The 17923-nt window shown below is 47.2% G+C and overlaps 1 protein-coding gene across 2 annotated transcripts; it reads left to right on the top strand.

Moving 5' to 3' along the window:
- Positions 1-466: 466 nt before the first annotated feature.
- On the top strand, positions 467-16110 carry FETUB (fetuin B). Of its 2 annotated transcripts, XM_053312632.1 has the most exons (8): positions 467-514; positions 1575-1772; positions 5442-5552; positions 6999-7080; positions 8928-9094; positions 11412-11525; positions 12361-12450; positions 15466-16110. In XM_053312632.1, exons 1-8 carry the CDS (start codon positions 482-484, stop codon positions 16078-16080), a joined length of 1410 nt encoding a protein of 469 aa, XP_053168607.1. In that variant the 5' UTR covers positions 467-481; the 3' UTR covers positions 16081-16110. The 2 variants fall into 2 exon arrangements, with proteins under 2 accessions (XP_053168607.1, XP_053168606.1); XM_053312631.1 differs by lacking the exon at positions 467-514 and having other exon boundaries at positions 1486-1772.
- The last annotated feature ends 1813 nt before the right edge of the window (positions 16111-17923 follow it).

Raw genomic sequence — 17923 nt, 5'->3', positions numbered from 1 at the left:
CAGTTGGGGGAGCCTCACAGTGGGGGGGAGGAGCCCTTCAGGTCCAGGTTTATTTTGGACTTAAGTGCGCCACTGGTTACTACTAATGTAGGAGCTCTCTAACCCCCACAATCCATCCCCATATGGACATGTGAAAAGCTCTAAAGTGTCATTAGCCCCGATAGGCTTAGGGGTTTTAAAGTGAGTAGCATCTGGATCACTTCTCCCCCCGCCCCCCGTGCAATAGGACCCTAACTACCTATGGGCTGAATACACAGGGGGCCAATCCTGTGCCAATGGGAGCTGCTTCTGGGGTAACTAGGAACTGGATCAGGACCATGTTAGGGCATAAGGTTAAAGCCTCCCTCCCCTCCCCCCAGTCCCAATTCACAGAGCAGGGTGCATGATCCAGCTGCTATTCACAAAAGAAAACTTAAGCTCACGGTTTTCCAGCTAAAAATCGGCTCCCTGAAGTGGCTATCTAAGGAAATCCTTCTTTCAAATGAAAATCACTGCAGCAGGAAAAAGGAACAAGGTGAGACAGCTAATCTCCTCTTCACCATGCTCCTGACCAGGGTCACCCCCACAACTGGCTATCTTTACTACTGTTACAAATATTTATAAATTACAATGAAAAAAGGGTGCCGGTCCATGTTTGAACCGAACCGACCCCAGTTCACATGAAACTGGTTTGACAGTTCAAAGGGTATGCTTATAAAGGGGAATCCAGTGAGGATTCCCCCTTCCAAAGAAAGGAAATACTTCTAATGGTGGCCAGGAGTGGGCAGCAAGAGGGCACCTTACCACCACCACCACCGCTGGCAGCTCATCAAAACTCCAGACCAGGTCCAGCACTCCCAGCTGGGAGTACCGGACCTGGTCCGGAGTTTAAAGGAGCCACCTCAGCTGCTGCCACCATTAGTAAGGTGCCCTCTTGCTGCCCACTCCTGGACACCATTAGAAGTATTTCAAAGGCAGGATTCCTCTTTGATTGTAAAGGGGAATCTTCACCAGATGCTCCTTTACAAGCATACCCCTCGAACCGAATTGAACCGGTGGCCGGTTCGACTTGAACCAGCTCACAGACCAGCGGACTGGTTTGAATTTGGTTTCAATTTGAACCAAATTGCCGGAATCAGTTCCATTCACACCCCTAGTTCTGACTGTAAGAACCAGCTGGATCTGTGTTCACTTAAAATAATAAATCAGCTTCATACACAGTATTAATGTCAAGAGGCAATGAACTGGATATTGCAAAAATGCCATTGTTTTCAGTGGAATTATTTAGTCAGTTAAATCCAAGGGCATGGGTTTAGAGCTAGTTCGTGAATTGCACTGTTAACCAGTAACAGATGAAGATACAGCCCTCTAATCAGTGACTGATTGTTTGCGATGTGCATGTCCAGGTTGAAAGGTGATGGCCAGTGTGGCAGGACAACAAATATTAGTAATGGACCTCAAAGTATATAAAGGATCCTGAGCCATTTTCAAAAGCCTGTTCTTCTAGGCCGCTCTAGTTTCTCTTTCCCCCACCCCAGAGTTCCACAGCCATTTCCAGAATGGCTTTTTTCATTTCCCTCCTAATGGGGATACAGATCCTGTCTGCCTTGGCTGGTTACCCACCACCACCTGACCCAGGACAGCTACCTTCTGGTCACTTTGTGTCCCCGGGATGTAATGCTTCCATAGTGCAGACTGCTGCAGATACAGCTCTTCAGGATATCAACCATGACAGAAGAGAAGGCTACATTCTTGGTCTTCAGCGAATCTTTGACGTCCATGAATTCCAGAGGGTGAGCAGTTACTTTTGTATTGACTTGCTTCTCTGCACTGCAGCCGAAGTCCTGCAGTTTTAAGGTTGTCCGATAAAGGAGAAGGGATTGCTGAGACTGTAGCCCAGTGGCAGAGTGCCAGGTCAGTGGCCAGAGGTCCCAGGTTCAATCCCAGGAGCCTCTAGATATTGCTAGGAAAGGCTGCTGTCTCCAATGCCACTGCCACTCAGTACAGACAATACTGATTTAGATGTCCGGCTGAATATGAAGCAGCTCCTTATGTTATATGAGAGGGAAACAACCCTGAAAATCTGTTGCCAGTCAGGATAGAGAATACTAAGCTAGATGGACCAGTGGTTTGACTCAGTAAGAGGAAGCTTCATATTTTCCAGGGGGAGCCATTATGTGTTAATTCCAATAGCTAGATTTTGGCTAGATGGCAAGAATTGGGTGTAAAAGTATGAGGAAAGTAGGTGCTAGTTGATAGGGAATAAAATATCTTACCGCTAAGAGCATTTCTTTACTAGAATAAGCTTCCCAGGGCAATTGTGGTATCAACCTCCTCCTAGGTTTTGAAGAAAAGGGAATTGAAGCATCTGTTGTGTAGGGATGTGCCCAAAGCTTGGTTCGAAGTGTGGTTCGAGCACTTTTAAGAAAAGCAGAGAGGGAACTTCTCCTCTGCCCTTTCCAGCTTCCTGCTGCGGTGGCACATTTCCCAAAAAGCCCACGTGCTGTCAACATGTACCTAGCATCCGCGCATGCACCATCTGTGTTGTCAGCAACACCATGCTGAGGGCACAAATGGCACCCACACATGCGTAGATGCCATGTGCATGTTGACAGTGCCTGGGACCTTTTGGGACACGTGCCACCCCAGCAAGATGCTGGAAGAGGAAGCAGAGAGCATGTAAGCACCTGTGCTCTTTTTTCTTAAAGTTCCTTTTCTACTTTCCTTAAAAGTGTCCGAACCACACTTCAAACTGCACTTTGGGCACATCCCTAATGTTCAGAACATTTTTGGTATTTGAACAATTTATGTTCTAGGAAGAATCAAGGAAGAATCTTTACTGAAATCCATGCTACTTACTTCTAGACTTGGGACGAATATGCCACAAAGTACTCTCGAAAGTTCCTCATGGCAAATATATGAGGAGGGAAATTCCAAGAATATCCTGCTGGACTTCCAATTCTTCGCAGAATGTTCTTCAAATAATCCTCGTGCTGTGGCCTCATTTGCAAATGAAAAGTTAATCTGCACCTCTTTGTAAATCAATTACTAGGCAATTACCAGTTTAGCACCAGGAATTAGTAAGCCTATTCACATGACTGAGAGTGGGATGGGTGGGAGGGCTGGCAGGCGGGGAAATCTGCACTGAACCTATCTGCCCCCCACCCCACCCCACCCACCACCAGATGATCTCCTTGCCATCCCCACCACCTCCAGGCCACACAGTTTGGCCGTGCACATGAGCAGCTCTCCCAGGAGCAGCCGCACAGCTTTCCGGAGGCTGGGCCAATGCATCCTAGCCTTTGGGAATCCCCCAATGCATTGCGCAATGAGCACGGTGCATTGGGGGATTCCACCAGGATTAATCTGAGCATGGGATTGGCTCTAGGCTAGGGTTGCCATATTCTGGCTCTCCAAATCTGGGTGCCTAATTTGCATATTATGTAAATTGGCTTGAAAATAATTTCTGAGCAGAATGGTGACTGCACATTTTGCTCCATAACTCCGCTTCTACAAGGGCTAGAGCTTGGCTTACTTTTCTTTTCTTTTTAATGAAATCTGGAATCTGGGCGAATCTGGGTGGGCTAAGAAAGCAATCTGGGTGAGATGCTTAAAATCCAGGTGGAACACAGAATTTCGGGGGGCATGGCCACTCTACTCTAGGCGCCCGACTCTGTGTCTGCATGCCGCCCAAGCATACAGTCCACCGTTTACCTGCGCAGAAGGGCACTCTTGCACCCTTCATTGAGTTCTAAACCCGGGCGACGAGATCCTCTCTTATAATCAAGGCCAGTCCTGGTGCTGCACACAAGTAGACCTGCGTAGGTAGGGCTTCCCTAACCTGGGTAGGGCTGCTCATGTACATACAGTAGCCGTGTTGTCTCTCAGCAGGGGAGGTAGAGTGCTCTGAAGAGCATGGTGTGGCCACATTCAGATATCAGATTTATACAAAGGGACTGGTACCGTATGTCTTTAAAATGCTATTGTTTCCCAGTGGGTCCACAGCCGTGGCTGGACTCCAACACCCATCACCCTATCATCCATCACAGCAGGGCATGATGGGAGGCAGAGTACAACACCTGCGAGTAGACTGCAGTTTAGCAGCCATACTCCAGGTCAGCTTTGCTTGGATTCTGATGCCCATCGCCCTATCATCTATAGCAGCAGGGAATGATGGGCATTGGATGATGGGCACTGCTATCCAAAAATAGCAGGCGGGCTGAAGTTGAGCAGCGATACTCCAGGTCAGGGGTGGGGTGGCCTTCCTGAGCTTGCCAGCTGTGGCTGGACTCCAACATCCAGCACCATATTGTCCATTGCACCAGGGCATGAGAGTACAACAACTGCAGGCATCCCAAGGTTGGGCAGTCATGCTCAGGATCAGGGGTGGTTTGGATATACAGAGGCTTGCCTGCTGTGGCTCAGGATCTAACCTGGAGCATGCTGTGCAACTTTGGCCTGCCTGTAGGTGTTGGACTCTGGCTCCCATCATGCCCTGCTATGATGGACAACAGGATGTTGGAGTCCATGGGTGTTGGAGGCTCAGGACAGCTACCCCACCCCGTACTGGAGCATGGCTGCCCAACTTTGGCCTGCCTGCTAGTGTTGGACCCCTAATCCCATCATGCCCTGCTGTGATGGATGATAGAGTGATGGGTATCGGAGTCCAGCCACAACCGGCAAGCCTCAGGATCCACCCCTAACTTGAAGCATGGTTGCCAAACTTTGTTCCACCTGCAGGTATCGTACTCTGTCTCCCATCATGCCCTGCTGCAATGGACAATAGGGTGATGGGCAGTGGAGTCCAACCACAGCTGGGGATCCACAGGGAAACTATACAGTTTTAAAACTGTAAGCTACCAACCTCTTTGTATAAATCTGAGACTGGCCACACCATGGTCTTCAGAGCACTGGGAGAAGAATCCATGTCCAATTCTCCTTCTCAACCGCTTAGCTAACCAGGTGAACTCGTGCCAATCCCATGCTCAGATTAATCAAAACTGAAATTGATTAATTTAAAAAAAATTCTTACTTCCATACCTTAAAACAAACTGCCTTTTTTCAGAAGAGGCATGCCTCTACCTCCCCTGCTGAGAGACACTAATTCCTGGTGCTAAACTGGTAATTGCTGGTAGTAATCAGCTTCCATTGATATGTAAAAGAAGATAGATTTAACCTTTCACAGAACCATCAGTATGCCCCAAGCAATAGGATTTGACTAATTCAAATGCAGGCTGCCTTTGAGAATATTGTGGTTGAGAATTTACTGATGCAGCTTTATTCTTTTAGCAGTTCCTTCCTGCTGCAGGTACAGAATATCTGAAAAAAAATTGAATTGTGGAACATACTTTTCCAAGTCTACGTTACTCCCACCAAATATATTCTGCATGGAAGATAATTTGCCTTGTCTAATTCAGCTAATACATTTGGTGTTATAAGGAGTTTTGTCTTCACATCTTTAGGAACATGATGGCTCTGTCTTCTATCTCACCTTGGATGTTCTAGAAACAGAATGTCACGTCCTCAGCAGGAAATATTGGAAGGATTGCAACTTTAGACCTGCACATTTGACAGTAAGTATTTGATCTGCCTAGTTAAAGGATCCATCCTTCCAAGGGAATATTCTAGGACAGTCAAGTGGAATGCCCCTCCCTACAAGAAAGGCTTGAGCAGTCTTAGGCCTTCAAGAGCATGTGACTAGGACAGGACCCAATAAGGATTGACCCTCTATAACAACAAAAAGGATTTATGAATAATTGGATGATCAGGAAAACTAGAGGCCTCAACAATCGCTGCTTCTGTTCAAGTAAAATCCTTCCCTCGGAACCACATGAACCATGCAGTCAGACCCAAGCCCTTAAACAAACAAAAAAATGGCCTGATGTGTCTAGCTTAACTGGTCCCTATCCTTCCTACTGACTCCCAGGTAAGGAACTCCCAGTTGATTCCCAACCCAAGGCTGTTAGACTCCCTTTGTTTTACAGTAGTTGCTGACCAGACCTCCTTCAGAGGCAGGCATGTAGGGAGGCCAGTAGTGGCCCCTGTTCCACCCACCACCACCGCCTCGCCCAGCCACGCCCCCTGCATCTGACATTAGATGCAGAGTCTGATGTCAGACTCAGGGGGTGGGGTTTTGCTCACAAATGGAGGCTGCATGCCTGTTTTCCAAGCAAATTCCTGACTAGCACTGTGTTTGCGGCGCAGCCAGGAGTGAACATGGTGCAGGCTGGGAATTTGCTTAGAAATGGGGGGGTGCAGCCCCATTTGTGAGCAAAACTTCGCCCCCAGCATCTGACGTGTGATGCAGGGAGCGTGGCTGGGACGCAAGGCGTGGCCCCTAAGGGGCACGGCCCAGGTTCTTTGAATCCTTTCGGGCAATGGTAGCTCTGCCCCTGTTCAGATGTCTCCAGGGGAAAACTAAACACACCCCTCCCCTACTTCTCTATAGGTTGTTGTCCAGGAAACCCTGCCCCTCACTCTGGACTGGGTCACAGGGATTTGATTCTCCCAGGCTTTCTTCCTTATTTAGAGAGGCCCAGCTTCTAAGCAGTTACTCTAATCGAGGCCTAGTCCTCCCTCAAGCCTGACTATCACTACATCTGGGTGTCAAAAAGTAGGGATGTGCCCACAAATCGCGATTCATAACACATACCTGCTCCTCCACAACTCTCCGCCACTTCCTAAATCAGCGGCACACCTCCCAAGTATCTTCATGCACCAGCAGCTGCTTTCCCATTGTACAAAGGCCATGTACACACCGACATCATGCAGGGGTAGCTGGGGGAGAGTACCGCTGGTGCACAAAGATAGCAGGCAGGAGTGCCGCCAATTCAGCAAGTGGCAGCAAGTGGCGGAGGAGCGGTATGCACCTGCTCTCCTCTGGTTTAAAGGTGCAGGGGATGTGTTACGAATTTGCAATTCATGCATATCCCTATCAAAAAGGTGAAGGCTACTGATATATGTGACCTGCAAATCCAGTTTATTCTGCAGGCATCTGCTTTTTTTCTATTGCTCTCTAGGTCTACGGGCAATGTAAAATAATCATTTCCATTGGCAAGAAAATGCATCACCTTTATAACTATGACTGCGTTTTAGGTCCAGGTATGTATTTTATAGATATTTGCTCTAATAAAAGATTGCAGGGGAAATTTCCTGCTAACTGGGCAAAGTGGCACCTTATTAAAGTGGTAGTGCTTTGGAAACTCTTTTTAGAAAAGTGCTATATAAATATTTGTTGTAATAGTAAAAGATTGCAACAAAATTCTCTCTCACACACACACTCTCCCTCCCTCTCCCTCTCCCTCTCTCTCTCTCTCTCCAGGTTTAAATACTGGGAACTGTAAACAGAACCAGAAACATTCATTTTCACACAGAGATTACTCTTGCTCTGACCCCTCAGTTGCAGCCATATAACTGATACCAATTTAGATTGGTGGATGTCAAAACGTAATTTGCCTCTTGCATACAGTGGATCACTCTGAAATAAAAACTCAATGAACACATAACCTGTAAAACTAGGTCAAAAATTTCAGTGTCATTGGGAGAAAGGAACTGCAAGCTTGAAATTACACCTAGAACTTCAAAGGCAGGCAAATATTTGGAATTAGTTAAGCAGCATTTCGTTTTGCTGACTGTGTTTAAAACCTTGTTTTCACATATCTAAAAGGCAACGGTGTCGTATACTTTTTGTTCAGTTTTTCCAGATCTTACACAAGTTTCTTGTGCTGGGGACATGTTGGGTCCATACGCCATTAGCTCCCTCTCAAGTAGGGGAAAGAGAGGAGCATCAGGCAACATCCCTCCCTCCTCCTCTCCATGTGACTGGTTGACTCAGCTCAGGCTCGGCCCACCCTTCCCTCACCCTGACTGACAGGTTTGGAATTGCTGGGCAATGCTCAGTAATGGGTATTGTCCTTGCTACTGATCCTGTCAGTCAGGCTGAGGGAGGGATGGGTTCAGCCAGAGCACCTAGCCAGCAAGTCACATGGAGAGGAGGAGAGAGGGATGCTGCCTGACACTCCTCTCCTTCCCCTACTCAAAAGAGCACCAACGGAGTAGCATGCAAGTGATTCAGAGAGGCAGGAGGGTTCTGTGTACCCCATGTACCACCATGAGGCTTCAAAGGGCAGCCAAAGGCTCAAGTAACCCTTGTTGAAATCCCTCTTCCCATTTTAGGGTATTGGGACTTCTTGGAAAAGCTGGGTTTTAAGGAGGGATGGAGAGGAGGGAGGAAGCTACAGAGTCAAGGGGTGTGTGTGTGTTTGCCTGATTCAGAGGCAGATTCATTAGCTTGTATTTTATTTCGGGCAAGATTTGCTTCTAGGGGGGTTATAATTCTTGGCTCCTTATATGGGGTACCTGAGCTGGAGCTATGAGATAGAAGGGGTACACTTGTTTTAAAAGGTTGAAAAGCCCCACCCCAAAGTAACTAAGAGTGAGTGTGTGCGTGTGTGTCTTTCCACATCCCTTCCTCTGTTGTCTTTCTTATATCAAATGATAGAAAGCAAGTCCTTCTTTTTAATTTGGTGCTACATTTACTGTTGCCATTGTTGTTGTTTGTGGAAGGAAACTTCAATTAAAGATGGAAGGGAAAAACAGGTGACCACCTTGTGTGTGGTCCACAAGCCTCTGATTTTGCATGGTTGCTGTATTTCAGGGGTGGCCAGCTGAGGCTTTGCAGCTGTCATTGGACTACAACTCCCATCACCCCCAGCTGCAGCTGCAGAGCTTCAGGTTGGTCAACCCTACAATAGCTGATCTTACAGCACTGCTGTTGACCTGATCAGTTCCTTGGAGGGGAAATGACTGGAAGCAGCTCCGTGTAAGAAATATAATTTTAAAAAGAGAATTAAAGGGGGGGAGGCCTCTTTGCTTGGATTTGCCATAGATTCAGTTGTATGATCTAAAAAATATTCATTTAGTTGATGTTCATTTGTTTTTCCAAATAGTTTCAGCAAGAGCGATTTCAAGGATCTGTCCTGACTGTCCGAGCCCCGGTGACCCAACTCAAGCCAGGTTTCTGGAGGCTGCTAATGTGACCCTTACCAAGTTCAATAAAGAGAATAACCATATGCATTACTTTGCCCTCCTCAATGTCACCAAAGCAAGTTCACAGGTAATGCTGAGATTGCAGATGGACATGTGCTATTTTAGGGAAATGTTAGTACAGAACTGTGCTTTACCAAACAGGCAAATTCATGGAAGATAAGCCTCAGCAACAGCTATTGGCTGTGATAATTAAATGGGTCCTCCATGTTCAGAGGCAGTATATCACCAAAATATGTTTATGAAAGAGAGGCAACAGTGTAAGAAAGCGAATGCCTCCCTGTCCTGCTTGTAGGTTTCCTAAGAAATCTGTCGGACCACTGGAGGAATCAGCTGGCAGACCTCTTTTTCTTATGAAACTGTTCCCAAAAAGGCCATAGCTATCTTATATTTGATTAGATAGTCAAAAAACCTGCCAGTTTAAGACAGCATTAAGGCCATCAATCAATCCTGATTACGGTCACAGACCAGCATAAAGTTAAGGCTATCTAATTTTGACTCCAGCTCCACAAAGCTGGGAAATTAGAACCTAATACTGATGCCTTAACAGATAGGCCACGGGATCAGTAATGATGTTGTGCAATGTCACAAATTGTGCTCGCTTACACATTGCCATCCAGGCACCCATGCTTTCCCTTGCTCTTTGAGACTCAGCTCCAAATGGAGAGGATGGAGTACCTGGCACCAGCGAAAATGCCCCACGTTGCCCATTGAAAGCAAGTTGTAAGTGAGCTCAGCAGTTTGTGACATTGCCCAACATCATTACTAATCACTCATCTTAACTTGCCTTAACTCACCTTGATCTACTCTCCTTAACTAAAGGGGCACTCCTGTGCCCCTTGAATTACTTAATCTTACTGTACGCATAAATGGCCTTGCAAATATGTCTGCAAAAGTTGCTAGTCCACAAATCTTTGTGGGTGGCAGCAGCAGGCAGGCGAGTGGCGTCTTCAGTGGGGAGATGAGATGCCTGCATTTGCCACCTTCACTTCATGGGAGGGTCCCATCCCCCACCCCACCCCGTCAAACCTCCTCGTGGAAACTGGCTGGAAGGAATAAGCCTGCTCATCCAGCTATTTTGCTGTGCTGTGAACTGTGGCCACTAAAGGAATTCAGAAGAGCAGGGTGTGACCATAACTGGCTTGCAAAGAGCCATTGGTCTGATCACCTTTGGTGAGCAGGGATTGCCTCCAGGCAACAAGGCATGGAAGTGTTACATAAGTTGGATTTTTTAAAAAAAGCCCACAAGGGACTAACATACGCATGTGTCATGGGGGTGGACTAGTACGAAGATTTGTGGGCTAGCAACTTTTGCAGACGTATTTGCAAGACTGCAGGAAAGCTATTGCTGCCTTCTCTAACTGAATGAAGAGGCACCTTTTAAAAGTGGTGGTTCTCTTTATTTAGCAGGGGGAGAGCAATTGGCCCTATCCACCCCCAGCACAGCATTCCTCCAGTGGCAGTTGCTAGTGTTTACCTTATGTTTCTTTATAGATGATGATTGTGAGCCCTTTGGGGACAGAGAACCATTTTGTTTGTTTGTTTATATCTATGTAAACTACTTTGGGAACTCTTGTTGAAAAGCAGTATATAAATATTCATCGTATTCGTATTGGTATCATATTCTCTTCCTCCTCCGTCACCGTCACCACTTTCTCCATCCGGTAAATTTTCAGTTGTATTGTCCTTTTCACCAGAGGTGCTCCTAGGTAATTTTGGAGCCTGGACCTAAAGGCCTTTGGAGGGCCCCCCTCCTCCCCTGCAAATTAAGCATCATCATGCTCGGCCAGGTGACCACACCACCCAGGATAGACTGGAGAGGATTCGGGGAGGGAGCAGGGTCTGTGGAGGCCCTGGACTTTGTCCCAGAAGTCCAGGGGTAAGAGCGCCTCTGCTTTTCACAAAAATGGGACAGTGCAATCCTGGCTCTCTGTCATGCCATTAGACTCACCAATCTGTGTCTGGAGGGTTCCCTGATAGCTTGCAGGGGCAAATCTGGCCGATATGTGTACACACACACTCCATTCTGGAGGAGAAACAAACTAAAAGCCCCGTCTGGAAATGCTCCAGATGACCACTGAGGGCTATCCATCCTGGAGATTTTAATGGCCAGATATTGTGGGGGAAAGGTGTGGGGGGGGGAGGGGGGAATCTCCAGGAACTGCTTCAATCCCAGTTGGCAACCCTATTGCGAACCAAAGTGCCTAAAGTACTTCCTGCCCTGAGCAGGACTGCTGGCTTCAGCAGATACCCCCTCCCACCACACACACACACACACACACACACACACTTCAAGCCATTTTGATTTTAGGCTCCAGAGCTTTTGAATGGTTGCTCTTGCAGACAATGCAAATAGCTCTAACCTGTTCACTGTGAACCTTCCACAGTGGGTCATTGGTCCTTCAGCCTTTGTGGAATATACCATCCAGGAGACGTCTTGCAAAAAGAACGCACCTGTGCCTGATCTCTCCAACTGCCCGCTCCTCCCATCTGAAACGGCAGTGAGTATTGGGTTTGCACTGAAAATCCCTTGTGTAGAAACTTGTCAGTTTTGAATGCTGTATCCTCTGTGCTGTCACTGTACATTTCTGTTCCAAGGACTGGTTTGGGAAGCGAGCTGGTCTTGTGGTAGCCAGCATGAATTCTACCCTTTGCTAAGCCAGGTCCACCCTGGTTTGCATTTGAATGGGAGACTACATGTGAGCACTGCAAGCTATTCCCCTTAGGAGATGGGGCCACTCTGCTTGCATGCAGAAGGTCTCAAGTTCCCTCCCTGCAATCTCCAGATAAGGCTGAGAGAGACTCTTCCCTGTAACCTTGGAGATGCCACTGCCAGCCTGTGTAGACAATACTGAGCTAGATGGAAAAATGGTCTCACAGCTTCCTATGTTCCTATTGTCTGCTTAGATACCACAGGGGCCCATGGTTCCTTTTCTTGTGCTTATATTTGTTTGTGCACACAAACACACACACATCTGGGCCTTGTACCAGAATGCCTACAGCCAGTAGCAGCCTGTATGGGCAGGAAAGGGGGGCGTTAATGCCAGCTGCAGAGGATGAGGGGCTGTGTGTATCCAGGGCTGGCCACAGCACCAGATAATAAATCTGGCCTCAACAGCAGTGGTGGTGGTGGGGTGAATAATGGAGCAGGAAGATGAGGCAGTGCCCCAAGGGAATGAGAAGCTGTCGTGGTGGTCCTAGACCCCACTCCTGCTTCCCAGGGACATTTGTCTGTACCTCACTCGATTATTCCTACACACCTGGTCTAACCGTTGGCTTGAAAGTGAATTTGACTGTTCATATAATTTGCTGATGGAAGTTCTCTTTCTTTCCCAGGAGACTGGGCTGTGCAGAGGCTCTGTGGTAGTCAGCAGGATAGACAATCAGGAATTTGTCAGAGTAGACTGTGAATTCTTCAAGCCACAGGTATGTTGCTCATTCACATATCAGATTTCCTGCAAATAATATCCACTAGTACATGAAAGTTAGCTAGAAGGAAAAGTGCATTGTTGCAGGGGCATTGGTGCCATTGGCATTGAGAAATGCAATCACGATGAGGTCCTAGGTGCCAAATCTAAATTATTAGTTAGGAAGTTTAAGTCTGGGACCTCCAGAACAACAAGTTCAGAAATGCTACCTCTTGATTGCACAAAGTTGGCTGAACACACAGAGTTAGAGGTTCTCAGTACATGGATAAGATGGTTTCCAGTAGTGGCCAAGAGGACCCCCCCCCCAATGAACCTACAAGTAGGTAATGATGGCTCTCTCCTTTTGTTTGTCCTTAGCACTTGATATTCAGAAATATACTGCCCCTGTACATAAGGTTTCATTTAGCGACCCTGACTGATAATCCTTGATAGAATTTTCCAGTTCTAGCCTGCCTTTGTCCATTCCTTCCCTTAAGACAACTGGGATGCATTAGCCATCACCACATTTTGTGGCAGCGAATTCTAGAAATTAATTATACATTTTGTGAAGTACTTCCTGACCTGTCGTTCCCTGACCTGTTGCCAATCAACTTCATTGAATGAGCCAATGAGTGGCATCCCCCAAGTCATTCCAGGAAATCATCCATGCAGATATTGGTGGCCCTACAATTACTGCTCTGTGAACTGGTGGTGGACCAGCACAAGCCGAATCCACAAGTGCCTCTGATGTGCTAAGTCAGAGATTCTCAACCTTGGGTTCCCAGATGTTGTTGGACTACAACTCCCATCATTCCCAGCCACAATGGCCTTTATAGCTGGGAACAAATCTGGGGACCCAAGTCTGTACAAAGTAAAAGCTATACTCCATGGAGAGGGCCTCCCTTTGTTGTCTGCTTTTCAGTATACAGTGCTCTTCGCAGGTGTTTTATTTTGATTTCTACAACAGCAAAAAGAGGCAACTACGGGGAGACATGGAGGTTTTACACCCCCAAATCTCATTTGGGAGAGTGTGTATGTTCACACACCAGCCAAACTTACCCCGAAGTCCCTTCGAGATCCTTGGACCCACTCCACACACAAATAGGGCTTTGTCATGCAAATTCTAACTTATCTCAATGTATGTCCTGGTTTTAGAAATGTTGTTTTAAAGCTACTTTTCCTGAAAACAGGAAGAGGCACTGACATAGAATCATTAGCATGATAAAAGCATGCTCTCTTCACAAATACAGATTGATCTATGCAGGGAACAATCTCTCCCCCACCCCTCCCGTTGGCTAGGAGTAAACTGAGAGCAGAGTAGAGAGTCTGTTTCCCTCAATGCCCCGAGTATACTTCACGGTGGCTTCAATCCACATTTAACCTGAAGCCTGAAGCCAAGTGCGAATAACTCGCTGGAGGTTTTTCACACATGGCTCCATGCCTCTGGGTATCTGAAGAGCGAATCTGCTTCGCAGCAGATTCCAGGCATTTTAATTCAAGGGATTAGATAGACCATTCGCATAGCCATCAGGACCTCCTTCGCATAGCCATCAGCACCTTCATCAACACCTACAGAGAAAGCAGAAGCCCCAGAGTATTTTTCAAAAGCTGCTGGAAATAAAGGATTTTTTTTACCCCGGACATAGCTCAGGCTAAGCCAGAATTTGCAGCCTCCATTCGGGGAGAATCAAAGTCCTGTCTGTCCTGGTCCCTGATAGCCAGCATGGAGGTCAGATTAAATCCAGTGAATATGTGGACTGGCACACTCCAATCAGGATTAGATTTTGTGGGAAAGCCCTGTCTGTAAAACCTTCTGGTAGAGGTTTATTAAATTATGGATGGATTAGAGAGAGTGGACAGAGAGAAATTTTTCTCCTTCTCTTACAACACTAGAACCAGGGCTCATCCCAGGAACCTGATGGCCGAGAAATTTAGGACCAATGGAAGTATTTTCTCACACATTGCATAATTAATCTGTGGAATTCTCTGCCACAAGATGTGATAATGGCCATGTCACGGATTTCACCTGGCTGCTACCTCTTGTCACAGCTGTGTCTCAACTGTGTCTTTTGAGTTTTACCGCTGCCACCAAATAGACTTTTAGGCTTTCGATGGCTGAGTCTACTACAACAGCCTTTCAAACCTCTTTTGTATCAAAACAACAACAACAACAAACACCTTAGTAGAGTGGTAAAGGCTTTAGGTGTGGGGTGGAGAAAACAGACAGAAGTTGCTATTTTTAAAAATTATATAAAGAAATTTCACTTTACAAATAGTTCAGCTTAACCCAATGGTTTCTTTGAAAAGTTTAGTACAAAAAAAGCAAGCAAATGAGCATAAGGAAAATGAAATATGATCAAAATGCATCCAACTGACCTGTCTAACCCTGGGCCCTAACTCAGAGTCCTCTGCAGTCACCTTGGTTTTTCCTGCAACCCAGCCTGTCCCTTGTTCAGCTGTAGGTCCTGCTCTCCTTCACAGCCCGGCTTGTGATGTTCTCTAAACTGCACAGGGGTGCCTCACACTTTGTTAAAGACACTGGCCCAAACAGCCAGTGTCCCTCCGGTCTCTCTGCCGCCAGGGGAGGGAGGGAGAAGGACTGCTCCACTCCCACCCGCAGGCACCCCTCGGCCGTGGTAAGGAGAGAAAAAAGTTATAAAAACAAACAAACCAGAGGTTTGGCGGGGCAGGCCAAAGGAGAAACCCTCCCCCCAAAGGAGGTTTCGGGGGCCCTCGTGTGCAGGGGGGAGGCTTTGCAGCTGGGGGATCTAGGCGGTCCAGGCACCCAAATCATCTTGGTGCACCCATGGAAACAGGATTCTGAACTAGATAGGTGATGGGCCTAACCCAGCAGGGCTGTTCTTATGTTCTTATAACCACGAACAAAGCTCTGTGAATCATCTTGAGAAGGTTACGAAGCGGAGCACAGAAAACAAAGTATCCCGCACAAGCTGGATCACCACATCCACCAGTCCTCAAGCACCCCATTGGTAGTCATTCCTGAGCATCTTTTCCTTTTGTTTTGTGTTATTAGTCACCTGTGACAGATGAACAGAAACCGCAGCGTGGAAAGGATGGGCATCACAATGAGGATGAAAGCCATGAGGATGGCCATCAAGGTCACTCAAGAGGGAAGGGACAAAATCATCGCCATCCTCATCCCCACCACCGCCATCCTCACCACCAACACCACAGCCATGACCACAAGCACCATGATAATCATTCACATGAGCATGAAGAACATCCACAACATCCACCTTCCGTTTCTCACACTTCATCCGAGCAGGAGAAATCAGTGGGCCGGGTGATCGTTCTTCCTCCTTCAAGCAGCCACCCCTCTCTCCACTCCTTGCCAGAAATTGAACCCGAGCAATTAGATGGCAAACCTGTTCCTCCTGAACAGAACCCCAACCTCCCTGATATTCACAGTGCTCCTGAGGAGGGACACCCTCGACCAGGCAAGCCACCAGGCCGGCCAGGCTTCACTAAGCCCACCAGGCCGGACGTGCCTCCATTCCCAACTGGGTTTTCACACTCTGAAACATGTCCAGGAAACACCACCATTGAGGTTATAGGAGTTACACTGCCCCCAAGGCCTGCTGGAGTACCACCCTCAGTAGCCACTGTGCTCCCAAAATTGAAAGAATAATGTAGAATAAAGGAAATCTACTCAACCTGAGGCAAAGAATCTTCTTTGTGTGAAAGAGACTTGTAGGGGGAGGAAGGAGAGGTTGGTGCTTGGGATCTCTCACTACCAAAGATCACCCAACAGGCATTAATTTAAATGGGTACCAGAGAAATTCCATGGTATGAAAGTCAATAGTGAAATCCCATGGTATGAAAGTGAATAGCTCTTTGTCAAGGGAGTTCCCTCTTGCACTCTGACTGTGTTGGTTAGGCCATGCTATGGGGGCAGCCATTTTGGTTATTCATGGATCAAGCAGGGAAACCTCCTTTTTACACTGAAAGCGATGCTCAGTTGAGGGGGACTGAACTCACCCCCCACCTCCACATTACCTCCCTGCCCTCCATCACTACAGGCACCCTTATCCCAGTCCTATACCAGACATCAGCCAGGCTTAGAGAAAAATGTCTGAAATTATTATGTGTGTAGAGGTCAGGCAAACAGAAGAGGAGGGTTTGGCTCCTCTCGCCCTCCTGCATCTTTTCTTGTCCCTCTTGTGCCCTTCTTTATACATGAAGGGGGCAGACATCAGAAGAAAAGTAATAGTGGCTTCCACCCCACTCCCATGACATCTGCTTCAGCCCATCATGGGCTTGCCAGACTTTCCCATCAGCACAACTAAGTAGGGGAAGAGGGCAGGAAAACACTATCAACCCAATACTACCAGCAAGGCAAGATGTATAAAGTGTTTTCTTCAGTTGCCAAGTTTGTATATACATGAGGAAAGAGAAAAGGAAAAACAAAATTTTTAATAGCGGGATCAAACAGTTAGGGAATAAAAGGCGTGTATAGTCAGTTACAATGTAGCTTACATGTACACAAGAGAAGCACAGCAGCTGTTCATGACAGCAGTCATGGATGTTTTGGTGTAAACCACCCTGAGCCGTTTTCAGAAGGGCGGTATATAAATTAAATAAAGAAGAAAGAAAAGAAAGAAGAAGGCATGGCACGGCATGAAAATGTGGCTGGTTCAGAATGCAAACTCATGCTATTAGAAAGGTCTGGCTCAAGGGTTCCCAACCTGTGGTATTCCAGACGCTGCTGGACTACAACTCCTATTATAGGAACATAGGAAGCTGCCATATACTGAGTCAGACCATTGGTCTATCTAGCTCAGGATTGTCTACACAGACTGGCAGCGGCTTCTCCAAGGTTGCAGGCAGGAACCTCTCTCAGCCCTATTTTGGTGATGCTGTCAGGGAGGGGTCTTGGAACCTAGATGCTCTTCCCAGAGCAGCTCCATCCCCTGAGTGGAATATCTTACAGTGCTCACACATCAAGTCTCCCATTCATATGCAACCAGGGCAGACCCTGCTTAGCTAAGGGGACAAGTCATGCTTGCTACCACAAGACCAGCTCTCCAAACCTGTGCCTGGGGATGATGGGAGTTGTAGTTCAGCAACAGGAGGGGCCTTGTGGGGCTTCACCTGAGCTGAATTGCCTGCCACCTGTTATCCCTTTCTCCTCTGTAATGTGGTGGTGGGTTGTTTGCTTTGGGAGGACAGGGATGAAGGATCTGAGTTCCTGTCGAATGCTCAAAAAGCCCCTAGTGGTTCACTGAGCACTGGGAAAAATTTCCCCAATGCCCCATTAGTTTCCATAGCAAGCCAGAGCAGGCTTTGCTTCATTTACAAGAGGGGAGAATCTTTTCATGATTTATACATCAAGATGGCTTGAAAAATCTGGGGGTTTGGGTGGAGGGGTTGTGTGTTGCTTGTTCCTCCCCAACGTCCTCCTTGTGGCGTATGAGTGCTGATTACTTCCTGCACTGGAGGGAATTTTACAAATACTCAAAGAGTGCTGTGGG

Source organism: Hemicordylus capensis, chromosome 3 (genome assembly GCF_027244095.1).
Source record: "Hemicordylus capensis ecotype Gifberg chromosome 3, rHemCap1.1.pri, whole genome shotgun sequence".
NCBI lineage: Eukaryota > Metazoa > Chordata > Lepidosauria > Squamata > Cordylidae > Hemicordylus > Hemicordylus capensis.
Note: the sequence above shows the minus strand (reverse complement) of the source record. Positions and strands in the feature narration are given on the sequence as shown.